The sequence below is a fragment of the Phacochoerus africanus genome, chromosome 7 (genome assembly GCF_016906955.1).
Source record: "Phacochoerus africanus isolate WHEZ1 chromosome 7, ROS_Pafr_v1, whole genome shotgun sequence".
Taxonomy (NCBI): Eukaryota; Metazoa; Chordata; class Mammalia; order Artiodactyla; family Suidae; genus Phacochoerus; species Phacochoerus africanus.
In genome coordinates, this window is record NC_062550.1 from 6,592,324 (window position 1) to 6,608,972 (window position 16,649).

Here is a 16,649-nt window from a genome sequence, read left to right on the forward strand (position 1 = left end):
TGCCCCAGGCCCCCTCCTGCCGCCCCTCGGATGGGAAGGGGCGGGGCCTGCGCCAAGCTGTTGGGCGGGGCTCTGAAGGGAAGGGCGGAGATTGTGGCGCAGGGACGGGGCGGGGGGGGGGGGGTGGATGACGCAGCTGGTCACGTGGGGGCAGCTGGTCACGTGAAGGGCGGTGGTCCGAGGACCGGAAGAAGGCAGGATTGAGACCATACTGAGAGGGAAAGGGGCGGGTCCAGGGAATTGACTCCGCCCCCTGTGCGCAGAGGGGTGATAGTTAAGTGATTGGCTTCTTCACTTAACTACCCGTGGTCTTGGGCCCTGCGTGATGGTCCTGCGTGGCTGCCCCGCTGCCCATGGGCGTGGACTTGAATTGGTCCTGTCAGGAATCAAAGTTAAGAGTAGGGGAGTTCGTGGGGGTTCCCGTCATGGCGCAGTGGTTAACGAATCTGACTAGGAGACCATGAGGTTGTGGGTTCACTCCCTGGTCTTACTCAGTGGGTTAAGGATCTGGCGTTGCTGTGAGCTGTGTGGTGTAGGTCGCAGACGCGTGCTCAGATCCCGCGTTGATGTGGCTCTGGTATAGGCCAGTGGCTACAGCTCCGATTGGACCCCTAGCCTGGGAACCTCCATGTGCCAGCAAGAGTGGCCCTAGAAAAGGCAAAAAAAAAAAAGTTTTCCTGCATTTGTAAAGAGAAGATTCTAGAGAATTTTAGGGTTGTTGTAGATATTGAGGATTGAAAAATTGAGAAGAAAAAAATAAAGAGTAGGGGAGTTCGCGTCATGGCTCAGTGGTTAACCAATCCGACTAGGAACCATGATGTTGCGGGTTCGATCCCTGGCCTTGCTCAGTGGGTTAAGGATCTGGCGTTGCCATGAGCGTTTGTGTAGGTCGCAGACGCGGCTCGGATCCCTGGTTGCTGTGGCTGTGGCGTTCGCAGGCAGCTACAGCTCTGATTAGACCCCTAGCCTGGGAACCTCCATATGCTGCGGGTGCAGCCCTGCAAAAGACAAAAAAAAAAAAAAGTTAAGAGTAGGATTTTCCTGCAACCTCACTGGCCCGGGTCAGGAAGCTATTGTCCTTTGGAGAAAGGGTCCAGAATGAATCCTCACCTCTCCTAAAGTGAGCAGAACTTTTTTCCATCAGAGAAAGCGTAGAATCAGAGCTGATTTCTTGTGAGAGAGCATCCAGGAAAGGGTTCATGAGCTGAGTCAGGAAATCAGAAGGGAATTTCAACCCTGCATGAGTCTGGTCTAGCTTCAAGATGGAGAGAGCCTTTTGTCTCTGTGTCATCACCAGCCTACCTGCTCTGCCTTCTCCATAGGGTAAGTGTGAGGATCAAGCAGGATATATTACACTGGAATTACTTTAAAACTACAATACTTATGTATTCTTATTTCCTCTAAACTTCACAAATAGTACTAGAGGGCTTCACACGAATGTTAACATCTGGACTACTGTATTTCTTCAAATTTAAGATGTCAGTTATAAAATGTACCATTGTATTTATTTTTTTTTTCAAGGCCAAACTTGTGGCATGTGGAATTTCCCAGGCTAGGGGTCGAACCCAAAGCTGTAGCTGCCGGCCTACACCACAGCTCACTGCAACACCAGATCCTTAACCCATTGATCTGGGCCAGGGATCAAACCCAAATGCTCATGGATCCTAGTGGGGTTCATTACTGCAGAGTCACAGCAGGAATGCCAAAATGTACCATTTAAAACTGTACCGCTAAGGGAGTTCCTGTTGTGATGCAGTGGAAATGAATCTTACTAATATCCTTGAGGATGCAGATTCTATCCCTGGCTTCGCTAAGTGGGTTGGGGATCCTGCATTGCTGTGGCTGTGGTGTAGCCCAGCAGCCACAGCTTGGATTTGACCCCTAGCCTGGGAACCTCCATATGCTGCGCAGGTCAGTCCTAAAAAGCAAAAAAAAAAAAAAGACAAAAACAAAAATGTACCTCTAAGAAAAAGAAAGTTGCCAAATAAACTGACATTTCATTAGTTGTAAGATGTATTCTGATCTCATATATATATGTGTGTGTGTGTATGTATATACATATATATATATATTTTTTTTTTGATGGATGCATCTGAGGCACATGGAAATTCCCAGGCCAGGGACTGAATCTGAGCCACTTCTGCAGCAATGCCAGATCCTTTAAGCCACTGCACCAGGCAGCAACTTGAGTGGCTCCAGTCTGATTCTTAACCCACTGCACCACAGCAGGAACTCCAGAAATACCAGAAATATGTGTGTGTGTGTGTGTGTGTGTGTGTGTATCCACACATATATTTTAAAATACGGGACTATGAGGAGTTCCCTGGTGGCCTAGTGGTTAAGGATCCAGCATCATCACTGCTATGGCACAGGTTTGATTTCTGGCCTGAGAAATTCCACATGCCATGGGTTCAGACAAAAATAACAATAAAATAAAAATAAAGCAGAAGGCTACATGAGCAGTGGGAGAAGCATTGAGGTCTAGGCCTTGTCCTACACTGGTAACTAAGTGTGCAACCTTGGCAAAAGGGTTATGCTTTTAGACTTGTTTCCATATCTATCTGAAGGAAGAACTGAGAACTCTTAGCTTTCTTTCAGCTGTGATATTTTATGTTAGCCAAACTGTTCTGTCACGCAAATCTCACCTCTCTCCATCTTGGTATGGCCTTGTCACTCTAGTTCCAGCCCACTATCATTTTATTTGAATGACCCCAAGAGCCTACTGACTTGTCTTCCTCCAGTCTTGACCTCCCCGCCATTCATCTACACCTTGTACTCACCCTACAAAACACTGTGGCCCCAAACACAGTTTCATATGTTTGTCACTTTCCAATTCAGAGAAATAACATAGGGGCAAGAGTTCTGTTATTTGCTGGCTATAAAAGAGAGTGTGAACCTCAAAAGAGGAAGGACTGGTTCATTAGAAAAAGACAAGAGACAAGCTAATGCTTTGAGTTTAAATTCTTAGTTCACTACAGGAGTTCCCATTGTGGCTCAGTGGTAATGAACCTGACTAGTATCCAAGAGGATGTGAGTTCGATCCCTGGCCTTGCTCAGTGGATTAAGGATCAGCATTGCTGTGGCTATGGCATAGGCCAGAAGCTATAGCTCTGATTTGACCCCTAGCCTGGGAACTTCCATATGCCATGTGTGCAGCCCTAAAAAGACAAAAAAAAAAAAAAAAGTCTCCATTACATAATAGACAGGTCTTCAGGGAAGATAGCTCCACTCCTTTCATAGACTTGGTTTTTATGCCAGCAGGAAAAAAGGAAACTAATTAAATGAAAATAAAATAAACATTGTTTCCATTGGCGGAAACAGGCTATGAAGAGCACAGCATCCCACGAGGTCAATGTTGACATGAGTGTACATCATCATCGAAATTTTAAGACAAAACTCCAGGAAATAATGACTAGGGCCCAACTTCATGTCAACTGATGATGAGCTGACCTCACAAAATGTTTCCATCTCTTAATTTCTGTGTCTGCTTCTTACCAGGATGGTCCTTGCCTCACCCTCCACACATGGGTCAGATATAATTTGGCCATGGACTGAAGAGCACAAATAAGACACAGGCCAGAAGTTATTGTTCAAAGAGCAATGTTTAGTTGTACAACACATAAAGTCTAGCAACATTTACACAACCAGTTTGAGTGTTGGCTTATTTTCAGTTGGGAAAATTAACCATAATGTCACCAAAATGTTGGCTGGGACTGGTAACATTTAAGAAGTGGGTCGTTCTTGCATCCCCTAGGCTTGGGTCTCTTGTTCCATCAGGGCTTGGTTGTAGATGAATGGCCCACAAGTCACCAACCTTTGAGTTAGGTGTGTCCAAGTAGAAATACTGGGGTGGTGGGCAGGGGATATTCCATAAAGACGTAATGTGTGGGGCAGTGGCAGCCGACATTCGCAAACATTCATGCACCTGATGAGGGGGCTCTACCCTCCACTAGGGATTTTCCACTAGCCTACAGTGACTGACTGTAGCCAGGGTAATTTGTTACTCACATTAACGGGGTGGGACAGGGTGGTAGGAGTAGTCAGGGTAGGTGGGAATGGATCCCTCTTATTGCTAAGTGGTCAGAAGGGTGCTTTTTTTCTTCCTAGAGTTCACATCTTATGAGTTTCTGGGGGTTTTTGTGTGTGTGTGTTTAGTTCTTATTTAAAGTTTTAGGATAAGGAAGTCAACTCCAGAAATCTCTTTAGGAAAACCACTCTTCCCAAGTGGCTGCATTGTCATAGGGTAGGGAGGGTGTGCGACTGTACTCTGGGACCAGCCACAAGGAGTGATTTAAAAAGGGGGGGGGGAATCCTAGCCCTTGCTCCCCCACATCTCTAATGACCTATCTTTATAAATAAGATTTAAGCAATGAAGGAGACACCCTAGTCCCACACTGGGGCTCACACAGCTGACGTCAACAAATCTGACAAGCAGAAAAGTTGCTTTCTTGACCCTCTAAGGGAGCCAAGAGTAGCTCATGCAGATGAATGGACAGGGAGCAAGGCCATTTCCCTTGAAGATGGTTGGTTACAAGTAGCTGGTATGGGTCTGCAAGGGCAGAAGAAGCTCTTGGTGAGTTCTTTTACCCTAGAGATGGGCCAGGGCCGGCTGACACAGACGATGGAGGAGGGCAGTGCTCGCGCTCTCTAGAGCTCCATTCCACTGGGAGGGGAGGGTGGTTCGGATCAATGGAGGAAGCAACTGTCCTAAAGAGGCAGCTGGCCCCTCCCACCTGCAGAGGGCTGGGAGGGGCCGTGGTGGTGGGCGTGGCCCTGCAGCAATACGCTGAGAGGAATGGAGGGAGGAGCGGCGCTTGGAATGGCCTTCATTCAGCAGTGGGGCAGGGGATGGCTGGTACAGGTGGAAGGACAGTGCCCAGGAGGCCTTCTCCCTGCGGGGGGAGGAGGGGTTGAGAACGGTTGAGGGTGTGGAGACCAGCAGCTGGCAGCAGACACACAGAACGGCTTCTCCAGGGAGGCTGAGATATGGTTGAGGGGTGCCAAGCAACATTCTCCTACTCAGCCTCTCCGACGCCCCCACCCCCCACCCCAACCCCTAGACCTTCCCCCCTAGGCCTCCATCTCCATATAAGCCGGGATCCCTCTTCTGTTGAAATGCAGCAGTCAACCTCTGGGCTCTAACCCTGCTGCTGTTCTGTCCTGACAGGTGCCTACCCTGGAGTGACTTTGGGGGTGATGCAAGATGTGGGTTGGATGGGTAAGGAGCTTTCAGGAAAGTGCGACCATAAATTGCGAGCCACTGGCAATCTGACCCCCACCTCTTTCTCTCCTGGTCCACTGAATCTTCTTGGCCTTCCTTAAGTCTATGTGTTTTCCTAGCACCTGAGTGATAAGGGACTATAAACGCTGGAATTTGCAGAGGACCGGTAAAACACCTAGGGTTGGACGAGGAGATTGAACAGGACGTTGTGGTAAGAGGTTATGGTAAACTGTATCACTTGTTTTCCCTTGCCTAAGGCTACATTGTTACCCCAGCCCCAAATGTCAGCCACCTAACAGACCAAAGGAGAAAGACTAAGTTGTCTCTAAAAGGACAGGGGAAATATATGCATTAATAAATAGAGGGCGGACAGGAAAGGCAAGAAAAGGCTCCATGTATGACTGTGGGTATCACTGGGAATGTCTCCGGGCGTCAGGAGGGGGAGCTGGAGAAAAGCAAAGGAAGACAGACAAAAATGCAATTGGCTTCAACACCAGAGAGAAAGGGAAAGTAGAAGAGGGGTCAAGCATATACAAGAAGAAGGGAGAAAGAGAGAAGCCCGTTTTAAGAAGGAAGAATCCTAATAGAAGGGAGGTGTGGTTTAAAACTGTCTCTGAAGCCAAACTACCAAGACAAATACAGTGTATTATTGGTCTTGATACTTCTTTAGACTCAGTTCTTCTAGAACTTAATGCCTAAAAAGAGGTGGCCTCACTTGACCCGCACATGTGCGTCTTTAACCAGACCCTGGGACCTGCATAACTTGCTGTGTCTCCTCCTTGGCTGGGCCACCCATAAGCCCTGGGCCAGTTTCAGGGCTCACTGCAGCAGCTTTCTTTCCCATGCCTCTCTATAGATCCCGTTCCTCTTGTAATCTCCATTTGTACTGTCCCATGATTTTAGCTGTGATTTTAAGTGGCCTAAAGTCATTTATGGAAGTAGACCGGGCATCAGTCCTAAACATAGAAACGAAGCTGATGTGGGTTAGGCTAAATAGAAGTGAAAGAAGTCAGAGGGGGCAGGATGAAGGAAGGAGGGAAAAGGGGGAGGAGAGAGAATGTAGGGACAAGGCGGGGGAGCGCAGAAAGCAGCAGCCTGCGATGGCGACAGGTGGTAGCTTTCAGACAGTGACACGGACAGAAGGGTGACGCTCTCCTCTCCACTTCTAGGCACTAATTCTTTCTACGGGAGCCCAGCTTCTCTGCTCCCCCCTGACCTTTCTTTTCCCAGAAAGTTCTAGCCTTATCCCAGACCACCCTGGGCTTCCAGGGAGGGTAAAGTGCTCGACTCCCCGCCCCCGCCCAGGGCCTAGCTCCACAGACTGTCCTTGGAGAATCGTGGCAAGTCACTGTGTTTGCAGGTGGGTTCAGAGATAAGAAAGAGTTACCTGTGGCTCACCTGCTCCCATCATTTTTAAATGAAACCTCCCCCAGACCTTGTGAGTGAGGCACTCGGCTGTGTTCTGGGACACAAGGAAAGGAGACAGATAATGGACAGCCATGGAGGAGCCAAACTTGCAAGGGACTTTGCAGGGAGGGCAGTGAAAATACCTCAGCCCTGCACAGACACACGCATGCACGCCCCCACATGCGTGCGCATTCTCTCACATGTACATACACACACACACACACACACACACACACACACGCATGCGCGCTGTAGACAAGATGCTCCACAAATATCAGACAGGCCTGTGGGACAGAGCAGAAAGGAAGAAGGTGGTTGGTGGTGGTTTGGGGATGTGTGCGTGTGTGTGTGTGTGTGTGTGTGTGTGTGTGTGTGTAGAGGTGAGTATGTGTGATGATACAGAGAAAGGGTCGTCATGGGTTACTGTCGTGGCTTTCCTCTGTGTCCACGCTCACCGGAGGGAGGCCGCCATTGTCATTGAGCCGCTTGGCCCTGTAGGTCTCATAGTGGATGTTGTGTGTCACTTCCTTGAGGTCCTGGAGGTGGGTCCTGAGGGACACAGGGCAAGAAAAGATGGGGATGTGATCAGAGGCAGGAGGAGGAAGAGGGGACCCAGGTCTGAGGTCAGTGCATCACGCCCACAGCCTAGACCCAATGGCTGGGACCCACTGCCGAGAACCAAGGGTACCTCTTCAGCCCTTCTGCCTTCAGGAGGGGAGCCGGGACAGGGACAGGAGGCTGGCAGAGAGACCTGGAGACTGAGGAAGTGGGTCTGGACAGATGGCCTCCAGACCTCAAATAATTAAACTTACCACCTGACGGGAGGGGTACATCTTACCTGATGACAAAGTCTCGAAGCAGGGCAAACTCACAGTGGTTGAGGTTTTCCACTGTGAATGAAACCAAACAGGTGGTCATTTCACTCGGGCAGCAATACCAGCAGGTGAATTTCTGCTCAGGAGGCACTTAGAGCCACGGGACAGGCTCCTGCCCCCCTCCAGAGGTGCGCTCATCTGAATAGTGCACTGGATTTTATTCAGTGAACTAGTCATGAAGCAGCTACGATGGCGCAATCCTGTTCTGGACTCTGTGGAATAATAGCTAATAGGGACTATTATGTTTCCCATTTTAGAGTTTTCTATAAAACTAGAGTTCTAGAAAACTGGTTCCTTAGGGAAACTAATACACAGGGAGCCTCAGAAACTTACCCCAAGGCCTAGGACACAATTCCTATCCTTAAAGAGCTTTTACTCTGATTGAAAGACAGCAATGCACATAGAAAATCATGGAGCCACCTTAAAAAGGTCATACTCAACGTAGATTGAGCCTACTATTTGCAAACCACTTGCTAAGGATGGTGGGAGCAGAAGAAGATTAAGCCATGAACCCTCTAGTCCCACAATTCTAATAGGCAGGGCAGAAGTCCTCATAAATTCTATTCAAGGTCGATGATGAGGAAATGCTATTTTTTGAAAAAATCCGGACACAGGGTCATGAGAAAAATGAGAGTCAACATGATACAATAGGATGAATTTGGTTTGGGAATCAAAATATCTGCTCGACAGAAACTGAAAGAACATTGTCAATCAATTCCCATTTTTGAAAACTCAAAAGGGACTAAAGATAAAAAGGTATAATATACAAATGTAATACGTGATCTTGAGCAGATCAGGAATCCAAAAAAACCCCATCAAAGATATTTGGGGAATACTTATGAAAATCTGAATCGATATTGCATATTAGACATTAAAATATATATAACCGCTCTCAAGTCCAAGTTTCACCACTAACAAGTCCTGTGATCTTGGGCAGGACACTCAACCTGTCTTGAGACGCCAGCACCTCAGCGCTGATGTTCTGAGAACAGTCACGCCTACCCTGCTCCCCTCAGAGGGTTATCATGATGAATTTTGGGTTATCATAATGATTCTGAGAACTTCTGGAATCACTGTGACCTTCTCAAGGTCACATCCATTCCTAAAAAGACAAAAATGGCAGCACCCGAACAACCCTCCGGCAGTTTGTCAGATGACAGCCCCTTTCGCGTGCAAACCTTTCTCTGATTTTTCTCGCCCTTATTCATCTCTCCATGTTCTGAACTCCTGTGACCTGTGAGTTTAGTGCCTCCCAGTCAGGTGCTAAATCCATCCTTTATTGCTTCTAGCCTGTGAGTCTCGTCTTCTCAATTACTGAGCCCCTTACGGCACTGGCTGGCTGGCATTCATTTTATATCTTACATCCCAGGACTGTGCCTTGCCCCATCAAGGCTTAATAAATAAGCATAATTGACCAGCAGTCAGTTCTTCAAGAAGATGCACTGAATTACCTTCAATGATCCCCCAGGGAGTTTTTCGGCCGAGGACCCGCTTGCCATTCACTTGGTATTCCTTGTCACTTCCCACCACAGCGAAAGGCATGCTCTCCTGCTGACAAACCAGACACAGGTGCATGTCAACCTCCTACCATCTGGGCCTCCGAGAGCAGGGTGGCATATGGTCCTGCTCCTCTAGCTCTGAACCGTACTTTTTTTTTTTTTTCCTTTTTTGGCCGCTCTGCATGGCGTAGGGAGTTTCCAGGCCAGGGATCAGATCTGAGCTGCCACTGTGACCCAAGCGGCAGCTGCAGCAACGCAAGATCCTTAACCCACTGCACCGGGCCAGGGATTGAATTGGCATCCTAGCACTTCCAAGACACCACTGATCCTGTTGTGCAGCAGCAGGAACCCCTGAACTGCATGTTTCTGAAGCTCATTCAGTGATCCCACTGATGGCAGCACTAGGAGTTCCCGCTGTGGCACAGTGGGTTAAGAACCCAACTGCAGCGGCTCAGGTAGGAGTTTGATCCCTGGCCCAGCACAGTGGGTTAAAGGATCTGGTCACATGTGTGGCTTAGGTCACAGCTGCAGCTCAGATTCCTAGCCCAGGAACTTCCATATGCCACGGTGTAGCCATTTAAAAAAAAAAAAAAAAAAAAAAGGGCACTAGACTGGGAGTCCAAAACCCTGGATCCAACCCCTGCTGCACCCCTGTTTAGCTGGTCAACCTCAGTAAGTCACTTTCCTACAACTGGAGAATGCTTCATACTCTTGGCAGCACGTTAACAGGTTTGGTTGGATTTGGGACAACTCTGTGAGCTACTAGGAACGACACCCACCCAACTGACAGCCAAAGTAACTGAAGCTTCACCTTGCTTCCCGCAGTGGCAGAGGCCCACACCCGCTGACCTCCCAGAGCTTGAGGGCCACTTTCTGACGTGCACAGGCTTCTCTGCTCCACCAGATGTCTGTTCCCAAATCTATGTGCCTGGGGTGGACTTGCTATTGCAATTAATTACCATATAGCCTAAGGTCATATGAGTGTGGCAACCCTGTTTCTCTGAAAGTTAAGTTGAATATCTCAGAAAGACTTGATAAAGGCAAGTGGCTTTTGCATTAAGTAAGAGTGGATCTACCTTGGAGTTCCCATCATGGCTTAGTGGTTAACGAATCCGACTAGAAACCATGAGGTTGCAGGTTCGATCCCTAGCCTCACTCAGTGGGTTAAGGATCCGGCGTTTCCGTGAGCTGTGGTGTAGGTCACAGATGCAGCTTGAATCCTGCATTGCTGTGGCTGTGGTGTAGGCCAGTGGCTACAGCTCCAATTCGACCCCTAGCCTGGGAACCTCCATATGCCGCGGGAGCAGCCCTAGAAAAGGCAAAGAGACAAAAAAAAAAAAAAAAAGAATGGATCTACCTTCAAAGAAGAGGTCTTGTCTTTACATAAAAAGAATGTTTAATGAATGTGATGTGTTTTATGATACTTTATCTTAACCATTTAGTAGAAACATTTATTTTAAAACATTTAGGATTTGTACACTTCATTTTTTAAAATGATTCCTTCACTTCCATTGACTTTTTCAATTAACTGACCAACCATCTGTCTCAACTACATCAGGTAAGTGGATCCTACTAGTGTACCACACTGGATGGAGAAGGAGACTCAAGATGAAAGCAAGTGATCTGTCCCAGGTTACAGTGTTTCATAGAAAAACTCAGACTAGAACCCAGGAATCTGATGCAGAATCACAGAATAGCAGAAGTTTAGAATTAAGAGGGACCTTAGAAATCAGAGAGTTCCCGTTGTGGCTCAGTGGTTAATGAATCTGACTAGGAACCATGAGGTTGCGGGTTCGATTCCTGGCCTTGCTCAGTGGGTTAAGGATCCGGTGTTGCCGTGAGCTGTGGTGTAGGTTACAGACTCAGCTTGGATCCCACGTTGCTGTGGCTCTGGCGTAGGCCAGCGGCTGCAGCTCCAACTGAACCCCTAGCCCGGGAACCTCCATATGCCGTGGGAGCAGCCCAAGAAATGGCAAAAAAAAAAAAAAAGGAAATCAAACAGGCCGATGGTTTCTAAGCTAGCTTCCGTGAAGCCTTAAGATCCCCAGAAGATAGCCCAGGGGCTCCTGAGAAGGTAAAGCTCTGTGCCTGTGTCACTTAGCCAAAGCAGCTTTATGTTTTATATATTGGAGTTCCGCCTGACATTTAATTTTCTAAAGAGTTTTTCTAGGGAAGTTCCTGTTGTGGCTCAGTGGTAATGAATCCAACTGGTATCCATGAGGATGCGGGTTCAATCCCTGACCTCACTCAGTGGGTTAAAGGATCGGGCGTTGCCATGAGCTGTGGTGTAGGTCGCAGACATGGCTCAGATTCCATGTTGCTATGGCTGTGGCATAGGCCAGTGGCTATAGCTCTGATTCGACCCCTAGCCAGGAATTTCCATGTGCCGCAGGTGCAGCTCTAAAAAAAAGACACACAAAAAAGAGTTTTTCTAGGGGAAAAAAAGCCTATAAACCACTCCCTGAGTCTGATCTCTGAATTGTATCGAAGAGGAAACTGAGGCAGAGCTCTGATAGAGCACAGACACCTTGGATCCCAGCCTGAAGCTTCTCCTCCCTGTGCTCTTCCCTCACCCCAAACCCTGGTTTTACCCAGCCCGGTGGGGAGATGAGAGGTCTGGGGATGGACAGACCACTGGCTTTCTGGGTGCAGGGTTCACAGTCCTGGCCAGGCCCCCAACTCCTCAGCTTCCCCCATTTTACTTCTGGTTTGGGTCAGGCAAGGGTCAGGGAGCATGAAAAGGGAAAAGCAGGTGGAAAGACAGAAATGGTACGTGATATGCATCCCATGGGGACCAAGGTGGGCATCTGTGTGATAAACAGAGTCCCGGGCACCTACCCGTATTTTGTCATTCTCTGTCTTGTCCTCTAAATCCTCATCAAATTCCTTCTGGGGGTAGAATTCAATGCCATTTACTTCAAGCTCCTTTCGGACCTAGAGGCAGAGAGGAGAAGCCAGGTAGCCAAGTGTCAGAATGATGGGAGTGAGAGCCATGTGTTTGTGTGCATGGATGTGCAAGTGTGTGGGGGCTGACATCAGAGGCATGAATGCAGCCTCTGATGATCCAGCCATGTCTGAATTCTCCAGCAGGAGAATCCTGAATAAACAGGAGCCCCAGCCATACAATTGCTACAGCTCACCCCAGCCTGGGATGAGGAAGAGTCTCGAGGTATAGCTTGTGCATCTTAGGGTGCATGAGATTTAGACAAGCAGTACAGCGGAGAACAGATTCCACAGGGCAGTGCTCATGCCATATGTGCTACGTGCTTGCTTGCGGAGGAGAGATGTGTCCCCCGACCCCAAGCCTCTGTTTGTCCTCTTTCAAAGCTCAGCTTAAGACACCTCCTCCAGGAAGCTATCCGGTACCTTTTCAGTAACCTACTTGATTGTAAGTTTCTTAAAGGCAGTCTTTACACTTCTGCATCTCCCCAGCCCTGTCCCCTGTGTGTACAGCCCAGGATCGAGCTTATGGAAGGTAAGAGTAAGGACTAGTGGGCAGCTGACTAATGACTCTAGTCCTTCCAGCAACATGACCGGGAGGAGTGGTCGCTCTTGTGCTTGGTGATTTCTGTATTCAGCGGTCTCTGCGGGTAAGTTTGGAGGGTGGGAAGAAGGCTGGAGCTGCACTGACGTCTCGTCCCCATTGGTCGCCAGACACCAGCGGTCCAGCCTCTTTAAGAAGGAGCCGGGTGGGAAGCAGGGTGAGAGGGTGGCTGTGATAACGGAGACGAGAGGGCTTGAACCGGAGGAGGGGGGAGGCTGGGATGGGGACGGGAAAAGGAGGGGCCGTCTCACCCTTTGCTTGAATTCAGACTTCTCCTCCAGGGTCATGGTGTCAGCCTTGGCGATGACAGGAATGATGTTCACGACTTTGCTGAGGTGTTTCATGAACTCCAGATCCAGAGGTCGCAAGCTGGGGCCCAGAGAAGGCGGAGTGTCAGGGCCACCTTGCCCTCCCCTCTGCTCAGCCGCCGCCGCCGCCGCCGCCCCGCCAGGGGTCCCCTTGGGTTGGGAGCACTGGGCGGGGAACTGGCCGAGGCCGAGAGGCTGCTCCCTTTCCTCTCTGAGGTCTACCCACCACCTCAGAGCTGCAGAACAACCGCAACTCACCACCCACCGCACGTGGTCCGGCAGCTCCCTTTCTCTTCCTCGGCTGACATGTACACCCTGGCTTTCCTTTCGCCCCATGCAAAGGGCTCCTTCACAACGTTTTTGTTTTTGTAACCTCTCTTCTGGCCTGGGATTTCTTTCTCCTGGGAAGAGCTGTGGACGGTCACCCCTACCCTGTGTCAGGGTTACATGTGTGCCTCTTTTTTTTGAAGGGCTGCAGGTGCAGCATATAGAAGTTCCCAGGCTAGGGGTTGAAACAGAGCTACAGCTGCTGGCCTACACCACAGCCACGGCAATGCCAGATCCAAGCTGCCTCCGAGACCTACACCACAGCTCACGGCAACACCAGATTCCTAACCCACGAAGCAAGGCCGGGGATCAAACCCGAATCCTCATGGATACTAGCCGGGTTTCTTACTGCTAAGCCATGACAGGAACTCCGCATGTGTGCGTTTTTTTCAGCCAATGGGACAGCACATTTTGACAGGCCTCTTCCCAGCCCCCAGGTAATCCTATAGGGGTCCAGCTGGGGGCCTGGGCGCTCCGCCATCTGAGGGCCCAGCTTCCACTGGATTTTGAGGCCCCAGTCTGGCTCTGGTTCATAGTGCAGTGGACTCATCAAGTCAGGCTGCCTGCTGGCCTGCTCTGACCTTGGGTCCAGGTTCTAGAGAGGGATAAAGCTATCTTTTTGTTGAGTTCCTGAGCCCCATTGTTGAAAACCTGCTAAGTGCCTGGTTCCTCCAAAACTTGGGGCCTGCCTTTCTTGCACCATCTTCTCAAGAACTGAACCCTGGTCTAGCAGCCAGGCCTCGTGATAAGTCACGAGACCTTCTCAACAGGAAGGCTGCCTGCTTGCCCATTTAGCTCTCTTCACCCTCTGCCGGCCCTCCCCGTCACGCAGCCCCGCCTGATACGCCCAACCTGAGTTCCCAGCATGCTCTGCCTGCCTTCCTCTCCAGACACCTGGCGCCTTAGGCTGTGCTGCCCCCCCTCCAAACGCCTACAGCCACATCCCACGCCCGCCTGAAACACCAGCCCCAGTCCCGTAACCCTGCCCCTCCCCATTTCACCCTTCTAGCTGCCCCCAACCCTAGGCGTGTGCAGAGCAGGTATCTACTGTACAAATGAGGAGCCTCCTGCTCACCCCCTGCAACCTTTCTCTGCTGGCCCAGCCATGCTGTGATGCTGGGACATCAAAGAACAGCATGGGGGCTGATGCTGGTCAGCGCCTCTCTCCCGGTGAGAAAGTCTGGGGGATCACCGGGCCATGACTCTACCGGGGCCCATCTGGCCCTCCCCAGCCGAGTCCACGTATTGGCTGTCCCCTCCAGGCTGGACACAGAGGATGCAAACCAGAGCCAGGCCCGGGGATGGGGGGAGGGAATGGGTACATACGAGTGTCCAGTCGGGGAGATGAAGTAGAGGCAGCAGTGGACACGAGTGTCAGGGATGCGTTTCTTCCTGGCGATATTCACCTCCTCCTTCAGGAACTTCTCATACTGCTCATTGATGTATTTCTCAATGGGCTCCCAGCTGGGGACGGGGGGCGGGGGGGGAAAAAGCAGAGACAGTCCAGAAGGATAAGACCCGAGAGCTCACCGTAGGCAGGGTCGGGCAGCAGTCCCCTTACTTCCGGCCTCGCCTGGTGGGTCTAGGGGACTGCTCACCCTTCTCCCGTGGAGGGCTTTACCTGTTCGCAAGGGCGGAACTCTCCTGGGGACCGAGCCCCCTGCCTGGGCCACAGGAACCTGCAGAACCCCATCCGACTCCCAAGGGCAACCCACACTTGGCCCGTATCCATCACTTATTAGCCAGGAAGCTCTGGGGAAGTGTCTGCCCTTCTCTGAAGCTTATTTTCTCATAAGTAAAGAGAGGACCCAGAGGTGCCTGATAAGGTTCATGTGAGAATGAGCACGAACAGAGGTGTAGGATTTAACAGAGCCATGGCACAGAGAAAGTACTCGCTCGTGGCCATAATTCATTGTTCTCCTGACTGTGGTAATAATAGCCCTTCTCTGTCAAGGAGCATGTGTCGAACCAGAGACGAGAGCAACCAGCCACTTTCCCACGATCGATACAGCCAATTCCCAGTTGTGCTGTTCAGCAGCCCTGTCTGTCTGTGGCAGAGCCCAGCACCCTCACGGAGGCACGGCTGTCTCCAGCCCTGTCTGGGAGCAAGCGTCTGCCTGGAACCTTCTATCAAGTGGGGGATGTCACTTGCCATCCCGTTCTACAAGGATGAAGTCGTTGGCCACTGCAGGTGGCCTACGATGCCCTGGAAAGGAATTCAGGACAAAGGACAGGATAAGGCTCTCTGTGCTTTAGGAAAACAGGCCCTCAGACAGTTATGGTTCAAAAAAACATTTATGGACCCAAATTCTTGCATCTCCCTCTCCTTAGAAAAGCATGAAAACCATTAACTGATCTATCTATTCCTTTTTTTTTTTTTTTTGCCATTTTCTTGGGCCGCTCCCGCGGCATATGGAGGTTCCCAGGTTAGGGGTTGAATCAGAGCCGTAGCCACCGGCTTACGCCAGAGCCACAGCAACACGGGATCCAAGCCGGGTCTGCGACCTACACCACAGCTCACGGCAACACCAGATCCTTAACCCACTGAGCAAGGCCAGGGATTGAACCCGCAACCTCATGGTTCCTAGTTGGGTTGGTTAACCACTGAGCCACGACAGGAACTCCCTAAGCTATCTATTCCTTTTGACTAGCAGTAGTCTTTTCCTGAGACGTGTGTGTGTGTGTGTGTGTGTGTGTGTGTGTGTGTGTGTGTGTGTGTGTGTGTGTGTGTGTGTGCGCGCGCGCACGTGTCCTCTGGCCAGAAATCACACACAGGCTGGCCTGGCCCCCGACAGCAGTTGCTCAGAGCTATCGGAAAAGTGCGTCTCGGAGGCCACAGTCCTCAGGAAGACAGGGAATAAAACCCAGCTCCGACACGGGGCTTTTCCATGGTCGACACTTCCATCTACGCCTGGCCCGTGCATGTCGCCTCTTCTCGGCTGACGCTCCTGAGGCTTTGCTCTGTGGATTCCCAGAGGCTCTCCCATCATGAAAACGCCCGCCCCTCCTGTTTTGCACCCACCCTCTCTCTGTCCAGGGTTGTGATGTCTGGCACACAGGCCCCACTCTCTGCCACGGTCCTCAGGTCAGCCTGGATTTGCACCCCAGCTCGCCTTACTGTCTCTCCTCGTGGGGGTGAGATCCACCGCATCTCCAGGCAACCCCTTGGCTGACATCCCCTCTGCACGGCCCCCTCTCCCTCCCCACGCCGGGGCCCCCCCTGGGCCTCTCCCCTTGCCTCCTTACCACCCCCACTCCCAGCTTTCAGCAAGTCTTCCCGCTTAACCCCTCAGCACGGAGGGCGCAGATGGTCCTCAGTGTGTGTGAACCTGGCCGGCCCACAGTGTCTGCCCCGCTCTTTAGGGTGGAACTCTCACAGGCAGACATACCAGTTTTCTTTTTTTTTTTTTGGTCTTTTTGTTGTTGTTGTTGTTGCTATTTCTTGGGCCGCTCCCGTGGCATATGGAG

General features: G+C 50.5%; 1 protein-coding gene across 6 annotated transcripts in view; it reads right to left on the bottom strand.

Moving 5' to 3' along the window:
* Window positions 1–3,583: 3,583 nt before the first annotated feature.
* The window catches only part of SEPTIN3 (septin 3), a 29,390-nt gene continuing 16,324 nt past the window's right edge, over window positions 3,584–16,649 (bottom strand). For 2 of the 6 annotated variants that reach the window (XM_047786109.1, XM_047786111.1), the window contains 7 exons: window positions 14,508–14,645; window positions 12,798–12,915; window positions 11,841–11,936; window positions 8,955–9,051; window positions 7,467–7,518; window positions 7,084–7,177; window positions 3,584–4,892 (listed from right to left, as the gene is read on the bottom strand). In XM_047786109.1, the coding sequence (XP_047642065.1) occupies window positions 4,827–4,892; window positions 7,084–7,177; window positions 7,467–7,518; window positions 8,955–9,051; window positions 11,841–11,936; window positions 12,798–12,915; window positions 14,508–14,645 (661 nt within the window). In that variant the 3' untranslated portion in view covers window positions 3,584–4,826. Of the gene's footprint in view, window positions 4,893–5,279; window positions 7,178–7,466; window positions 7,519–8,954; window positions 9,055–11,840; window positions 11,937–12,797; window positions 12,916–14,507; window positions 14,646–16,649 lie in introns of all 6 variants that reach the window. The other 4 variants (XM_047786107.1, XM_047786110.1, XR_007135742.1 and 1 more) reach the window with 2 other exon arrangements.